The 16,055-nt window shown below is 44.7% G+C and overlaps 1 protein-coding gene across 2 annotated transcripts in view; it reads right to left on the bottom strand.

Moving 5' to 3' along the window:
* Positions 1 to 2,026: 2,026 nt before the first annotated feature.
* The window catches only part of HTR4 (5-hydroxytryptamine receptor 4), a 197,454-nt gene continuing 183,425 nt past the window's right edge, over positions 2,027 to 16,055 (bottom strand). For both annotated transcript variants that reach the window (XM_086412335.1, XM_086412333.1), the window contains one exon: positions 2,027 to 2,998. In XM_086412335.1, coding sequence (XP_086268461.1) covers positions 2,914 to 2,998 — 85 coding nt within the window. In that variant the 3' untranslated portion in view covers positions 2,027 to 2,913. The remainder of the gene's footprint in view (positions 2,999 to 16,055) is intronic.

Here is a 16,055-nt window from a genome sequence, read left to right on the forward strand (position 1 = left end):
AGACATTATTTTGTTTCTTACTTGAAGAAAATAATGAAGGAATTTAGTTATAGCCACTCCCCAGCAGCCCACCCCCTTTCCCTCCCTCATCCACCCCATGCCCACCCCCCAACCCTCAGCTAGACAGCAATTTGCTACAGCACAGAGCAAGTTAGCAGCATGAAGAGGAAACGGTGAGATGAAAGGTGAAGTCTCAGAAAGGATTTTTTTGCAGACACATACTTGAGTGTTAACTGAAGTTGGTGTTTTATCATTTTTACTTCCTAGCTGCTGATCATAAGCTGGATGGGGAGTGTCAGGGCCTCTACCTGGACAGCCCTGTGGGCTGGAGAGTCAAGGTGCAGAGCAGCACAGGTGAACCCCCTTTATCCCAAGCATGGGGCGGTCTGGCTGTCAAGGCTAATCTGGCAGATGTGGCTGGGGTCGTGTGCCCTCCTCCCTGGGAGCATCCCTTAATGATGTTGCAGGCTTTCTGGAAGAGGATGACCTCAGAGAAGACAGCAAAATACCTCTTCCTTGAAAAGCTCCAGTTCTTCTCCTTCTGACTCTTCCACACACATGCCATATTACCTAGATTCCCAGAAGCCAGAGATTTAAGTAATACCATGCCAGCAGCTGTCCAGATAGAGCAAGTGTGCCTCTGTTTTGTGAGGCTCCAATGTGAGCATTTGGTGTATCACCCACATCATCCCAGCCCTCCTCCAAAGAGACAGCAAAAGATGCTTGTGAGACTCTCGCTGCAAAAGGGACCATCTTCCTGACAATGGCAAGGGCTCCTGTTCCTGCAGTTACTGTTCTTTCCCTGACCCGGGGTGCATGTGACCTCTACAGACCCCACTCATGGGCTGGCCCACATAAGCATATCCAGAGAGTCCAGAAGATACGGACCCGTGACATGGTAGGGTCTCATTTTCCCATCTATGTTGTAATCTTTGGATCCCTGATGAGTTCAAGTTGCCACTTAATATGGGAGACCACCACTGAGAAATAATATTTTGCATAAGCAGATATGCTTGCTATGCTCCTGGGAAAAGAAACATTTCATAGGGAAGAAATCCTACTGTATTTGTGTATGCATGTATCACATATGTATTATATAGTAAAAATTATTTACTTTGGGAGGCATTAAAGTGTACCAGCTGCCTCAAAGCTAGGATTGTCTTAGTCTTTTCCTAAGAAGTCCTTTATCCTTTGAGGAGAACAAAGACCACATTTAGATAGCATGTGGAAAAGTCTGGACTCCCAAATTCACTTATTTCTGCCTTTTCCATGAAAAAGTGAAAATAAAGGACGTGCAATTCTGAGGAGGCATATTAACCCTCAGCACAGGGAGGTTCCCATCAACGGGGTGACCGTTCAGCCTAGTTTATGTGAGATTGAAAAGTTTCCTAGAATGTGGGGCTTTGGGTGCTAAAACCAGGGTGTAGTTCACCCAGGTCTTATGTTGCATCTGACCACCCTCCCCCAATCTGATGGGTCCTTCCCTTGTGGATGAAACGGCTGATAAGGAGGCAACTGTGGCTTCTGGGATCACTTAGGAAGGAAAGTGGGGACAACAGACAAGTAAAAGGGCAAGGAGAACTGGTGAGGTTAGGAACTTCTGGCGCTTCTTTATCTTGTAGTTCGCATTCTATACACTCCCAACTACCCGCCACGTTGCCCCTTCCCTAGGCATCCCCATAAGGACCAGCAGTGAACACTCTCAGTGGGGTTTTTATCAGCAACCAAAAGAGAAGCAACTGAAAAACCACAGAGCCTCCAGCTGAGGGGATAATTCAGTCCAACGTAAAGTCGTTTGGTGTTGGCTTTGACATCAGGGAAGCATCTCCTTAGGAGCTTGGAGGAAATAGGATACCTAAAAAGATGTAGAAAATGGTAGCCCAGGAACTTCACGGGAAGGAGGCCAATGAAGTTTCCCAAGAAAGTAAGCCCCTAAGAAGGGCTTATAGGAGCAACTGAGTTTCCCTCCCAAAATCCGAATTGTAGGACAATTCTCAGTCAACATTCTTGGTAAAAGTGTAAGTCCTTTTCCCACTGTCACGGAAGGGGAGTGAATCAAGATTTATTTCCAATGACTTCACAGCAAGTCTGCCAATGAGAAAATATCTTTAAACACACACACATATACATACACACATCAGACCAGCTGTAAAGAGGCCTTTTGACAATGGATCCAAACCAAAACCTAAGCACAGTTTCCAAAGTGTATCCCCAAGGAAAAAAAAAAGAAAGAAAAATGTTCATGTCTATGAACCAATAAACACTGATGCTTCACTTAAGAAAATTCAGTGCTTCTGGACAGACATCTTGGCACCGACATCAACCTACTTTCTTTGTGAGAGCCTTGATTAATTCACCCACCAATGCACATCCAGAAGAAGATGGCCAGAATGGAATTGTTGAGTTCAGAAAGAAGACTTTAAAAGGTGGCAGATCATGGTCTTCCAATATTTAAGAGCTCTCAGTGGAAGAAGGGGGCCAATTGCTTGGTCCCAGATGCAAGCTACAACAGAGACAAATTTGTGTCCCAACAAAGGAAAGAGCTTCCTTATAACTAAATCTTCTCCGCAATAGAAGGAGCTGTGTTAGGAGGGAGTGAGCTCCTGTCCCTGGAGGTTTACAAGCAGAGCCTGACCAGCCTCCAGGATGCAATGGAGGACGCCGCTTCTGTGTTGGCTGGGAGCCTGCATCTGATGGCACCTGAGGCCTCTTCTCAGCTCTGAGGTCCTCCATGCTCGGCCCTTGGGTCCCATCCAACCCGGTCACCCACATGCCTTCCCTGGGCCCTCGGCCCCATGGCCCCATGGCCCCATGCCTCACAGGTGGTGATGAGGATCAGGAGAAATGCCAGGGTGTCCTGTTCATGCAGACATGAATGGGAATGAATGGCTTAGTTGTGAGCCATGTCCTCAATCAGAAGCATGATTCCAGGGATTCCGGGTCATTGTGTATGGGCAGTTTCTCGAGTTCCTGGTGTCCACTGTGCAGAACTGTGTACCTAAGGAGGAAAAAAAGAAGGCTTGAGAATCTGACAGGCATTCTTCAAGTGTACCAAAGAGAGCATTCCCATCACTCTTGATGTCCTTTCCCTGCACGCTTCTGAGAGCTTGGCGAGGGCTGGGCAAGGGCTGGCACTTCAGCAAGAGGGAAGAGCATCTGAACTGCTCCTTTTAACTGAAGTCCCAGAGGAAAGGACAGATCCAGGGTTATATAGAGTGAGGGTAGAACTGGCATTGGTACTCAGATTTCTTTCCCTGCAACAAAACCTGGAGTTCTCGTGTTACTCATCAAAATGGACCCTATGTGCCACTTCAAGCAGTGTCTATTATAAATAGCTTAGCAGGGGTGGTTCTGGGTTCAGCAATACCCAAGTTCTGAACTGAGATTCATAAACCACTCAGAGCCTGAAAGACAATGTAGCTATACTTTTTAGTTGGATTTCTTCTGGTGACACTGGGGACAGTAACTCAATTAGATGGATCCAACAGCAAGTTGACTCCAAGCATCAGAGTGAACTTTACTATTTTACAAGTGTTTATTATTTTTCTGCAGTATCACACACTTGCACTCAATATGTTAATTGCATTTAAATCAGTCTCAATCACAAGTGGGTCTTGTCATCAGTAATCCAGTTTACAGCATCTGGCAGTGATTCTTTTTGACATTTCTACAGTTTAGAAGGACTATTACCTCTCATTCTCACAGCCAGTGTCAAGTCCATTCAATAAACACACACAAGTTACTTGGCATCATATGTTGACAACCAACTTGGTGGTGGTTTCTCAAGATTTATACTGATGCTTTCCTTTGAATTATATTAATTTATCGTTGACTTGTGTTGACCGGTTGGTATACAGCAGGTACCGTACTAAACTCTCTCCACTCTATATAATCTGTACAACAACCCCATGAAATAAGATTATCTCTATTTTTCATTTAAGCCAAATTACACATAGCCTCAGTGACTTGCCCAAAGGAGTACAAGTAATATGTGAAGATATAACCTATCAGACCTGGTCTATTTGATGCCAGCACCCATGTGCTTAACTGGTTCACACACAAGTCATGGACCAGCTATAAATTTAGAATATTGAGTCTCAACAGAAACAATCTGGAGGCACTTTTGCTTGTCATGGCAGGGGTGATGCTAATGGTATCTAGTGGGTAGAGATCAAAAATGCTGCTAAATATTGTTCGGTGCACAGAATCTACTCCCACAACAAAGAATTAACTGGCCCAAAATGTCCATGGTGCCCTGATCTAGAGTAAAATGTCCTCCTAGCTGGACAGAAGCAGGTGTTAGCTGAGGAACACAAGATGAAGGGCATGAGTCTGCTCGGTGACAGAACTGTCACTGCAGATGGTGCTAACGGAGAGGTGAGCAGCAGAGCTGTGACCTGAAGAGCCACAAGCACCTGCTAGGTGAGTGCTGAGGAGAAAAACGAAGTGGAAAGAGTTATAGAGAGGGTTGGACCACACAGTCTTCATGAGGGTGGCCAGGACAGGTCCCAGTGAGATATGTGAGTAAAGGCTTTAGGGTGGTCAGCATTCCAGCTATAGAGTCCTAATCTCTCCGCCTCAACACCACTCTTCTAAGCTTGGCTTTGTGGTTCTGCAAATCAAATGCTGGCTTGTGAGCTGGCTCCTCCCATGCTCCTCCAGCAGAGGGCTGGAGGCCTGGATGGAAGAGAAGAGCCTCACTCCTCCTGTGAGCTTCCTACCCACTCCTGCTTCTCGTGAGCATCACCCACCCATGCTTCCTCGGCAGCAGCGCTGCCTTGTAGCAGCAGCGCTGCCTTGTAGCAGCAGCGGAAAGTCTTGTTTAGTCTTTCCAACTCTTACATAACCAGCTTCATAACAGCCCCTCAGAGATAGCACCTCCTTTTCCTCAGAGGTCCAAGTTTCTGCTCTGTGGGATATAAGTTTCTACGTTTTTTTTTGGGGGGGGGGGAAGTGGTTACTCCTTTTGTTCTCTCAGCCCTAGAGGGAGCAGTTGCTTCTTACAGTTGCTACCTATTAAAATATTGTTTAAATAGCTGGTGTGGTTTCTGTCTTCTGACTAAATTCTATGAAATATAATGAAGAATGGAGACAGGTGCATATCAGGGAGAAAAACATTCCAGGTAGAGAGAACAGCAGGTTCAAAGGTCCTGAGGTTAGATTCTGTCTGGAAGGTCTGAAGAAAAGCAAAAATGCTGGGTACCAAGGCAGAAAGAGTGAGGGGAAGAGTGGAAGGAGTTGAGAGTTGAGGTCAGTGAGGTAGCTGGGGCCAGAGTGGAGGTGGGAGGGCCAGGGCTTGCAGATTTCTGCAAAGCTTTGACTTTTACTACATGTGAGAGGTTTGAGCAGTCCCCTGACATAATCTGAATGACTTCTTAGCTGGCTCTCTCTGGTTGCTTTATGGAGAGTATAGATGGAATGGAGTTGACCATGAGCACAGGGATTCAGGGGGTTACAGCAATAATCTGAGTGAGAGAGTAGTTTGCTATTATACTTAATTCTACAAGAAGATCCAGCCTCTACAACTGTTCTCAGACTCTGTATGTGTGCTGGTGTTTCCCTGGCCTTGTCTCACCAACTAGAGGCTGTGTTATGCAGCACAGTGATAAAAACTGTGACTTGAGTTAGCAGACCTTTTCCCAAACCAGGCTCTACCACTTACCAGCTTTGTGATATTTAGCAAGTTGTTCAATGTCACTATGCCTCATTTTCCTCCAGTGTGACAGAGTGACAGAGACACCTCACAGTCCTGGTGTATGGACCAAATTACATCATGCATGAAAAACAGGAGCACAGAGTCTGACACAAAACAAAATCTCAAAATATTGAAGCTAAATTATTCTATTTACTTCTTTCCCTCAATATCTCATTTAGATGTGAGTATATAATAATGACAATAATTATATATGCACAGCATATATAATTTAGGCTTAAAAATATTTTCCTCCTTTATTTCCTTTACAGGCAAAACTTAAAAGAACTCAAGATATTGAAGGCTCCCAGATCTTGTTCTTTCTCCCTTATCAGAAACACAAGCTCTCATTTGGCAAGCATGGGCACCAAAGCAGCACTAATTGATTTTCCCACCCATGACCTCATAAGTAGCTTTTCAGGCCAGGCAAGGTAGGCAATAAGACCAACATTATATGGAGAAAAAAGTGAAACTTTGTGCATCCGAGTGAGTAATGAGCATTGTGGTAAGTGAGTGGCAGAGCCTGACCAGGATCACAGTCAGATGCCCACCTTTTCGCTCAAATTCACATCCACTGAGTCGGTGATGCTATCTAACCATCTCATCCTTTGTCGTCCCCTTCTCCTCCTGCCTTCAATCTTTCCCAGCCGCAGGGTCTTTTTCAATGAGTTGGCTCCTCGCATCAGGTGGCCAAAGTATTGGAGCTTCAGCATCAGTCCTTCCAATGAATATTCAGGGTTGATTTCCTTTAGGACTGACAGGTTTGATCTCCCTGCTGTCCAAGGGACCCTCAAGAATCTTCTCCAGCACTGCAGTTTGAAAGCATCAATTCTTTGGCACTCAGCCTTCATTATCGTCTAACTCTCACATGTATACATGACAACTGGAAAAATCATAGCTTTGACTATTCAGACCTTTATTGGCAAAATGATGTCTCTGCTTTATAAAACACTATCTAGGTTTGTCATAGCTTTCCTTCCAAGGAGCAAGGGTCTCTTAATTTTGTGGCTGCAGTCATCATCCACAGTGGCTTTGGAACCCAAGTAGAAACTATACTAGAACATATTTTACAGATGAGAAAACTAAGACTCAGAGAAGTCAAGCAATTTATTTAAGGCCACAGTGTCCATGACACCCACACTCTTAACCTCAAAACACATTCCCAAACCTTTGCCCTTTTCATGGCCAATAGCCTTGCTCATTGGCAATCAATCAAGTCCACATGAAGAGGGTGTCCTGCTTGAGGCATCTTTTCATATTTATATAAAAAGATATGCTGCCATGGAATCGGGCACACCTCCACAGCAGCCTTTAACATGTCTCTCCTGAGTATCTGTTTCTCGTGTGCTAATGAGTGAGTTCTTTAGGAATAACAAGTGGAGGCTCCAGAGTTCCGTGGAAAGGCAAAAGCTCCTATTATACATGGGTGTGTGTCCTGTTAGAACATTTGGATGGTCCTGTCACCATCGTGGGTGATACACCCAGGAAGGAGAGGCCAGTCTGAGGTATCCTCAGTAGGACTCTAGCAGAGGGCGGTGTGTCTTACATGGTTGTCTGACGTGCAGAGGTTTCTCCAAATCTCATGAGACCTCTTTTCAATTTGGTATTTTCACTTTGATAGTAAATAAGTAACCTGAGCAGATTTGGGATGGTATGGTAAGTTATCTTATGAATTCATACTGCTTTGTGAGTTTAGGTCCGCCTGATGTGGTGACAGTGACTGGCTTTGGGCAGCATTTCTCTAACGAGGGTGCATGAAAGCACACGATGCTGCCAAACAGCATTCAGACCCCGACTCTCCCATTTACTAGGTGTGTTACCTGATCAAGTAGCTTAGATCTACCTACCTCACAGCTTTGTTGTGATAAAATCAACAACTGTAAAGACCTTCGCAAAAGGCTGGACATGTAGTGGGTGCAGAAATCTTCACTGGTAAGGAAACCAAGGTGCAAAAAATATGACACTCCTAGGGTTAGAGTAGTTATGTATGAGGCAGTTAGGAATATAGGCTTTTGAGTCAGAATGCCTAAGTTTAATCCTACCTCTAGCACTGACTAGCTCTGTGATTTACTCAAAATGTTCTGAGTCACTGTGGGCATTCAGTGAAATAACACACATAAAATGCTTATTAGAACAGTGCCAGTCAGCTGGTAAGCACTCCATAAGTGTTTATCAGAACTGTTGCTATTTGATGATAGAAGTAAGACCTGAACCCAGTAATTGATGGCTGATTTGCAGAAATCCATTCTTTAATAATTAATCAAATATTTGTTCACTTAGTCACTGATCATAGGGCTGAAGGAAACCTTCAAGATGGATTTACAGATAAAGAAACAGCCCCAGAGAGAGGTTGTTCTGAGTGACAAAAGTCTCCGGCTCAGTTTGGTGTAAGATATGTTTGATGTAAGAGCTGCAATCTTGCAGCTGAGTTGTGGAGAGCAGACCCCATATGTGTGAGTGTACCTGGACAGCTCTGAGTCCAGATGAAAAAACTCGACTGCTGTCTCCCAAGCAACAGGAAGGCAGGAGGCAGCTCCCTTCAAGCTGGATTGCTTTCCCTCTCTGCATTAATTTACTCAAACATGACTGAAGCTACATTAGTTTTGGTAATTACCTGAGTCTACAATTTATTCACTGAGCAATTAGCATCGCACTTAGAGCAGCCTGGATGCAATAATTAGTTGCATGATAATAGCCCCCTCTGCCTGCCCAACTTAGTATTATAAGGAAATGATTAGACTTTATTACACATTCGGCCCTCCCCCTCATGGCAGTGCTCACATGGGGGCACTTGGGAGAAGATGATTTAATTAAAAATGCAAGGTGCATGAGTTTAAAGAGATTCAACCCTAAGGCAAAGTTTCATGGAAGCCAGAGCACCATCACCTGGAAACAAAGATCTCATACTGGGTGCTTGTTTGATGTTCAGGGGAATATGAGATTTTAAAGTTCTTAGGTATTTATTCATTCGGCCACTTATTTGTTTAAAAACATATTGTGAGTGCTTACCACTGTGTCATGCCCTGAAGGTAACAGGGCAGTGAGGAAAAGCTACAGTCCCTGACCGCAAGGAGCTCGCAGGGCAGTGTGGGAGACCCACAGCAAGATGGAAAATGGCCAGCCTGAGAAGAGTTAGGGATGAGAGGTACTTGGTGGTGCCGAGAACATGTCATAGGGGATGGGGCCGAGGTGAGTGTGTCAGGGTAGCATGACTGAGGAGGTGAGGGAGATGAGAGCTGAAAGATGGGTAAGGGTTAAACAGGCAAAGAGGAGGAAGATGTTGGCTAAGGGCCAGCAAGAGTAGAGGACCACAGTCCTGAGGCAGGTGTGACCGCAGAACAGGGTGCTCAGCAGTCTAGCAGGAGGGTGAAGGCCCAAGGCTCACCTTGCCAAAGGCTGTTTTGCTCATCCTCAGAGCAGTGGGAAGCTGGCCAAGGGACCGAGAGTGGGCTCATGAGGACTTTATGATTTGGAAGACTATTCTAGCTGTGATGTGTAGAGTGGGAAGAGGTGGGCTTGCAGAGGGGGCCAGAGGCAAATCAGGAGTTATCTCAGCTTCCCATTGATTCTATAATAAATTACTATAAACCTACTGGCTCAAAAGAATGCTAATTTATTATCTTCCAGTTCTGGAAGTCAGAAGTTCAAAATGGAAGTCAGTGGGCTAAAGTCAAGGTTCTGGGTAGAGCTGCACTCTTTCTGGAGACCCCAGGAGAGAACACCATTCCTCACCTTCTCCAGCATCTAGAGGCTGCCCTCATCCCCTGGTCCGTGGCCTCACTGCTCTGAACTCTGCTTCCACCATCACATCTCTTCCTCCGACCCTGATCCTTATAAGGATGCTTATGATTACAGAGGGCCCATCCAGATAATCCAGGAAAATCTCTACTATGGTAGTGATACCATAGCTTAATCACATCCACAAAGTCCCTTAGCCATCTAAGGTAATAGATTCATCGGTTTTGAGGATTAGGATGTGAACCTCTTCGGACACTATTTTGCCTGTTACAGGTGATTTTCTTTCTTTTCTTTTTTGTAAGATGGTATACACTGAAGCAACTTTGCACACATGCACATGCTGATTTTAGGGGCTTCCCGGGTGATAAAGAATCCACCTGCCAATGCAGGAGACACAGGTTTTATCCCAGGGTCAGGAAGATCCCCTGGAGTAGAAAATGGCAGCTCACTCCAGTTTTTTTTTGCCTGGAAAATTCCATGGACAGAGGCACCTGGCATGTTACAGCCCATGGGGTAACATGGGCTGTTAGAGTAACATGTTAGGGTAACACGTCAGAGTCTGACACGACTGAACAACTGAGCACAGCAACATGCTGACTTCAGTTTAACATCGTTGTTATGCTTATGTTGGGGGAGTAGGCAGTGTGGACTGGCACTCTTTATTTTTAGTCATTTCTTAATTTTTATTGTGGTATAGTTCATTTAAAATGTTTGGGATTTTCCAGGCAAGAGTACTGGAGTGGGGTGCCATTGCCTTCTCCATAAAGAAAGCTAAGCTCCTATAAAGAATTGATGCTTTTGAACTGTGGTGTTGGAGAAGACTTTTAAGAGTCCCTTGGACTGAAAGGAGATCCAACCAGTCAATCCTAAAGGAAATCAGTCCTGAATATTCATTGGAAGGACTGATGCTGAAGCTGAAACTCCAATACTTTGGCTACTTGATGGGAAGAACTGACTCATTTGAAAAGACCCTAATGCAGGGAAAGACTAAAGGCAGGAGGAGAAGGGGACAACAGAGGATGAGATGGTTGGATGAGATATCAGTGATCAGAGATTTGGGATGGTAGCAGTGGAGGTGTTGGGAAGTAGTCAGATTCAGGTTCTGCCTTGAAGGTAGGGCTCACAGGACTGGTGGTGCACTGGACATGGGCACGATGAGGGCTTTCAAGGTTTGGCATGGGCTAGGTGAAGGGCGGAGGCAGGAAAGAGCTTAGAGTGGCATCCTTAGTTTGTGGAATGCTGATTGTTCTAAAAGCATCCTACATGGTAGGGATGAGGTTGCTGGGACATGAGGCTTAGAGGAAGTTGAGGCTCCATGACTGGGGGTAAGGAAGTTGGACTGAATCTTGCGGTAAAGGAGAATGAAATGAATACAGGCTGCACTGCGGGAAATACCTGGGACAATGGGGACACTGAGACCAGTGTGCAGGCTCGTTCCTCAGGAAGAGATAAGACAGGTCATAAGAACATGTAGGAGCAGTAAGTGGGAGGAGAGAGAAGGACATTGTAGAGAGCGGGGAGCAGGGCACCCTCACTGGTCCCACCGATTGAGAAGAGTATCTGGTCTGAATTTAGCCTGCAAACCTAATGGGATTCCAATGTCATTAATGATGGAGCTCTCAATCACCTGTGCTGAGACTTTTCTTCTCTAGGAGAAACACCTCCAAGTCCTTCAGGATTCCTCATAGACCAGGGTTCCTATTCTCCCTTGGCTCCCTGGTTGTTCCCCTCTGCACTAGCTTATTTCTGCAATTAGAACACAGATATTCTTGCTAAGGGACCCTGGCCTCAGGTCCTCTCTTTGATTATCAGTGGAGCCGGGATTAAAGTCCACACCTATAATTCAGCTGTTTGTTTTTACACAGGAATTTATAACTACTCCAAAACAGGAAATGTTTCCTTTAACTGTGTTCCTCTCTTGGTCTCCCCACCCCATGCTATCACAGGCTCATGGTTTCTTACACGTGCTTCTTTACCACAGCACAGAGCTGTGGCAGTGGTCTCCAGCCATTTCTTCCATAATCTAAGGACCAGTCCCCCCCCCTGCAGGAGGCTCTACCTCCTAGCCATGTGTTAGTCAGGAGGCTCTACCTCTTGGTCATGTGTTAGTCTTGCCATTTCCTTGCCATTCCTGACCCAGGGATCGAACCTAGGTCTCCTGCATTGCAGGCAGATTCTTTACCATCTGAGCTATAGGAAAGTCCACCTCCAGGTCATAGCAGAATCCAAAGTTAACTCTGCTTCTATCTCCAGGAAATATGTGACTGGGGAACGTGGATATATCATGGTCTTAGTGCTTGAACTGAGAATGGGAAGGGCTGCCTAGGGGAGCCAGGTTTGACTCATGTGTTCATAGAAGCAAAGAAAGGTGATCTAGAAAGAGAAAAGAATAAAGCTGATATTCAGTGAAAAATAGAAATAGATTATGGTCTCAGAGAGATGGAAAGAGGAACTTAATCCTTAAAAGCACCCATGTTCCTTATTTGTCACCAGGAAGGCCAGTGAGTTTGCTATTCTGGGGACCCATGAGACATCTCTTTTCAATAAATCTCCCTGTTTTTCTTCAGGAAGGATAAATGGGTTTACAGTCTGTAGTAAACATTGTGAGCTATTTAAAGCAAAGTCTCACACATTCTTTTTTCTTTCTAACAGAGCCTGTCTCTGAGTATAGGCAAAAATACCAGGTGCATTACAGCTAAGGGCTTGGCCTGTGATCGTCTTCCGATTAACAAGACTTGAAGGTCTGCTGCTGCTAAGTCGCTTCAGTCGTGTCCGACTCTGTGCGACCCCATAGACGGCAGCCAACCAGGCTCCACCGTCCCTGGGATTCTCCAGGCAAGAACACTGGAGTGGGTTGCCATTTCCTTCTCCAAGGCAGGAAAGTGAAAAGTTAAAGTGAAGTTGCTCAGTCGTGCCTGACTCTTCGCGACCCCATGGACTGCAGCCTACCAGGCTCCTCTGTCCATGGGGTTTTCCAGGCAAGAGTGCTGGAGTGGGGTGCCATTGCTTGGCGGATGGAAAATGTTTCCTCCTGAATAACAGACAAGTACAGTAAGAGTCTACCTTGTCTTCTAGCACTTGGTTATGATTATGTGAGGAAGATGCAATGTTTGGAACTGTTGCAGCTAGTTTGTGACCACAAAAGTATCATTTAGAATGAAAACTAACAGGCTGAAAAGAGCAGAGGAAAAGCATCTGGGTCCTTCACAGTGCTGTTCAATCACTGAAATAACCAATCCTAAAATACCAAACTCTACCAAACCAGGCTTTTTATCATGTAAATGGATAATCTTATTTTTTAAGTTAATTTTAGTTAGGAATTCTAGCACTTACAGGCCAAAGTATTCTGAATGACACAATGCCCACAGTCCCTGTATCCCATGTCTACAATGACTTCCAAATTCTACCCAGTCTTTAAGATCCATTCAATACCACCTACTTCCAGAAGCCTTCTACACCACCCATGAGCATTTATTATCTGTAGGAACACAAATTATCTGCTAATGTGAAGTATCTGATTGGACATATGTCTGGCCTCCTGACACTCCTGGAAGGCAGAGCCGGCATCTTTTTAAAAGAAGAATCATTCTTTCAGCCCTCTGTACCAGACCCTGCACTGAGTACTTTAAAATGTTATTGCATTTAATACTAACAATGAGTCTATGATGTTAGCACTGTTATTTTACATATTTCCATTTCACAGATGAGAACACTGAAACTCAGAGAGGTTAAGATTTGCCAGAGGTTACTCAACTAGCAATGGCAAAGCCAGGATTCAAACCCAGGCATGCTAGAATCCCAAGCCCTTTTTGCTATTAGTACTTGCAGCCTTATTCTTTTTAATACTTGCTACATAGCTCACAATATATAGTGCAGAATATCATATAATATACAGAAATGTTTACTGACTGGATTACAGAATGAGACAATCCTCCTCCACATTGCCTGGAATTTATACTGATTACAAAGTATGTTGGCAACTGTTCTCCCACTGATCTTCGCAGTAGCCCTGTGTGTTCACCACTCAGATTACCTCTGCAATAGTGATGGCACTTTCCATTCTTTCACGTACTACGCCAGATCTTCCAGAGGATGGAGTGGGGAGATGTAATCCCCTCCACACATTCCTCTTTTGGAAAAAAACAGGCTGAGGGTATTTCTGGCTGTGGGTATTTCATGTCAGGAGGCCAGACATATGTCCAATCAGACACCTCACATTAGCAGATAATTTATGTTCCTACAGATTATAAATGCTCATGGGTGGTGTAGAAGGCTCTGGAAGGAGGTGGCATTGAATGGATCTTAAAGGGTGCGTAAGATTTGTACATGGTAGAATGTGGGAAGTCATTGTAGACATGGAATACAGGGATTGTGGGCGCTGTGTCATTCAATCCTTCCATGAGGAGGATACTGAGAAAGACAAAACTCACATCATGGGTTGGGTCACCTCCATGGAAACCCCCTGGCAAAGAAGCTAGGAGTCTGAAGATTGAAAAAGGAATATCTCTCAGCTGGTACAGGATGGAAAGGTATTATAAACCGAATGTTTTTATTTTTTCAAAAATTAATATGTTAAAGGTCTAAACCCAAATATGATGGTATTTGGAGGTGGAACCTCTGGGAGATAATTAGGTTTAGAAGAGATCATGAGGGTAGGGCATCCATGATGGGGTTAGTACCCTTATAAGAAGAGGAAGAAAGAGCTGAGTCCTCTCTCTCCATCCCCCACCTCCACACCATCTGTCTCTGTCTCTCTGCCATGTGAGGAGAGTCACAAGACATCTGTCTTTAAGATAGGGAGAGGATTCTCACTGGGAACCAAAGTTGCCTTTACCTGAATCTTGGACTCCCCAGCTTCCAATATTGTGAGAAATAAATGTCTGGTGTTTAAGTTACCTGGTCTATGATATTTTGTTATGGCAGACTGAGCAGGCTAATACAGGAGGTCTCAAGGAGTCAAAGAAAGAATGTGGATAGAGAGAAAAGAAAACAACAGTATATGTTGTAGAGACAGGACTTTTCACTGCTAGCCATTAATTCAGGAAAACCTAAGGCATCAAGAGAAAATGAACCATCAGGGAGACATCTGTATGTATGTGTTCCTGTGAATCTTTTACTGCTGCTGCTGCTAAGTCGCTTCAGTCGTGTCCGATTCTGTGCGACCCCATAGATGGCAGCCCACCAGGCTTCCCCATCCCTGGGATTCTCCAGGCAAGAACACTGGAGTGGGTTGCCATTTCCTTCTCCAATGCGTGAAAGTGAAAATGAAGTCGCTCAGTCGTCCAACCCTCAGCGACCCCATGGACTGCAGCCTTCCAGGCTCCTCCGTCCATGGGATATTCCAGGCAAGAGTACTGGAATAGGGTGCCATTGCCTTCACTTCATTTATCCAAAGGTCAGTATCCAGTGACCTTAATTATCCAGAAACCTACAACTTTGGTTTGTTTGTTCTTTTCAAAGGTCTCTGAATAATCAGAGTAGCTGTCCCAAACGTGTGGACTTTTCTTGCAGTCTTCCTCATTTTTCACTCAGAGAATATGTAAGTTTGCATACAATTCTAGAAAGCTCCACCCTTCTACACACAGCAGAGCAAAGACTGGAAACCAGGATGAGAAGGGAAATATGTGATGCTACTGTAGATACACTGATTACAGGAAACAAGGATAGGCAACATGGGCAGAGAGAACAGAAACACAAGAATGTCTACAAAAATCAACACAGCAGAACCAACTGGGACCATACAGGCCAGAAGAAAACATTTCAAACATCCCTCAAGACCATTACAGTAGTGTAAAATAACTTAATGATGGAAATTCACAATAATGACTTTGAACAAAGTTACTCAAAATCTGATTTGATACTAGGGGAATCCAAATAAAGTCTGTGTTTCACTTAATTGTATTGGATAAATGCTAATTTTCTAGCTTTTGATGAATGTCCCGAGGTTATATAAACTGTTAGCATGAGGGGAAGCTGCGCGCAAGGTGTATATGCACACCATGTACTATCACTGCACTATTCGTTTTAAGTAACATATTTCTATGACTGTGGTGGGTCTTAGTTGTGCCATATGCGGGATCTTGGTTGCGTCATGCAGGGTCTTTCACTGTGGCACACAAACTCTCTAGATGTGGTTCGTGACCTTAGTTGGTCTGCAGCATGTGGGGCCTCAGTTCTGTGGCCAGGGATCAAACCCACATCTCCTACACTCCAGTATTCTGGCCTGAAAAATCCCATGGACAGAGGAGCCTGGCAGGCTACAGTTCATGAGGTTGCAAAGAGTCGGACATGACTGAGCATGCACGCATGCGTGCTACTGCATTGCAACGCAGTTTCTTAACCACTGGACCACCAGGGATGACCCTCTACTATTCTTCTACAGATACAAAAGTATTTCAAAACAAAAGGATTTTTTAAAAACTGAAAGAAAAAAAAATTAATCACAATCATTTGTTTGAGAAAGATGGAGTTCACCACTTACAGCCAAGGAGACAGACACAGGATGAACTGGGGCCTGGGAAAAGCCTCCGAGGACCACAGTTAACACTGGTGGAATTCAGTTCGGTCAAGTGCTCATCTCCTAGAGGGCTTGAGAAGACTGTGCGCCCAGAACAGGGAAGAAGCC

This window comes from Bos grunniens, chromosome 7 (genome assembly GCF_055505025.1).
Source record: "Bos grunniens cultivar Pamir isolate PY7600 chromosome 7, Bosgru_T2T1.0, whole genome shotgun sequence".
Taxonomy (NCBI): Eukaryota; Metazoa; Chordata; class Mammalia; order Artiodactyla; family Bovidae; genus Bos; species Bos grunniens.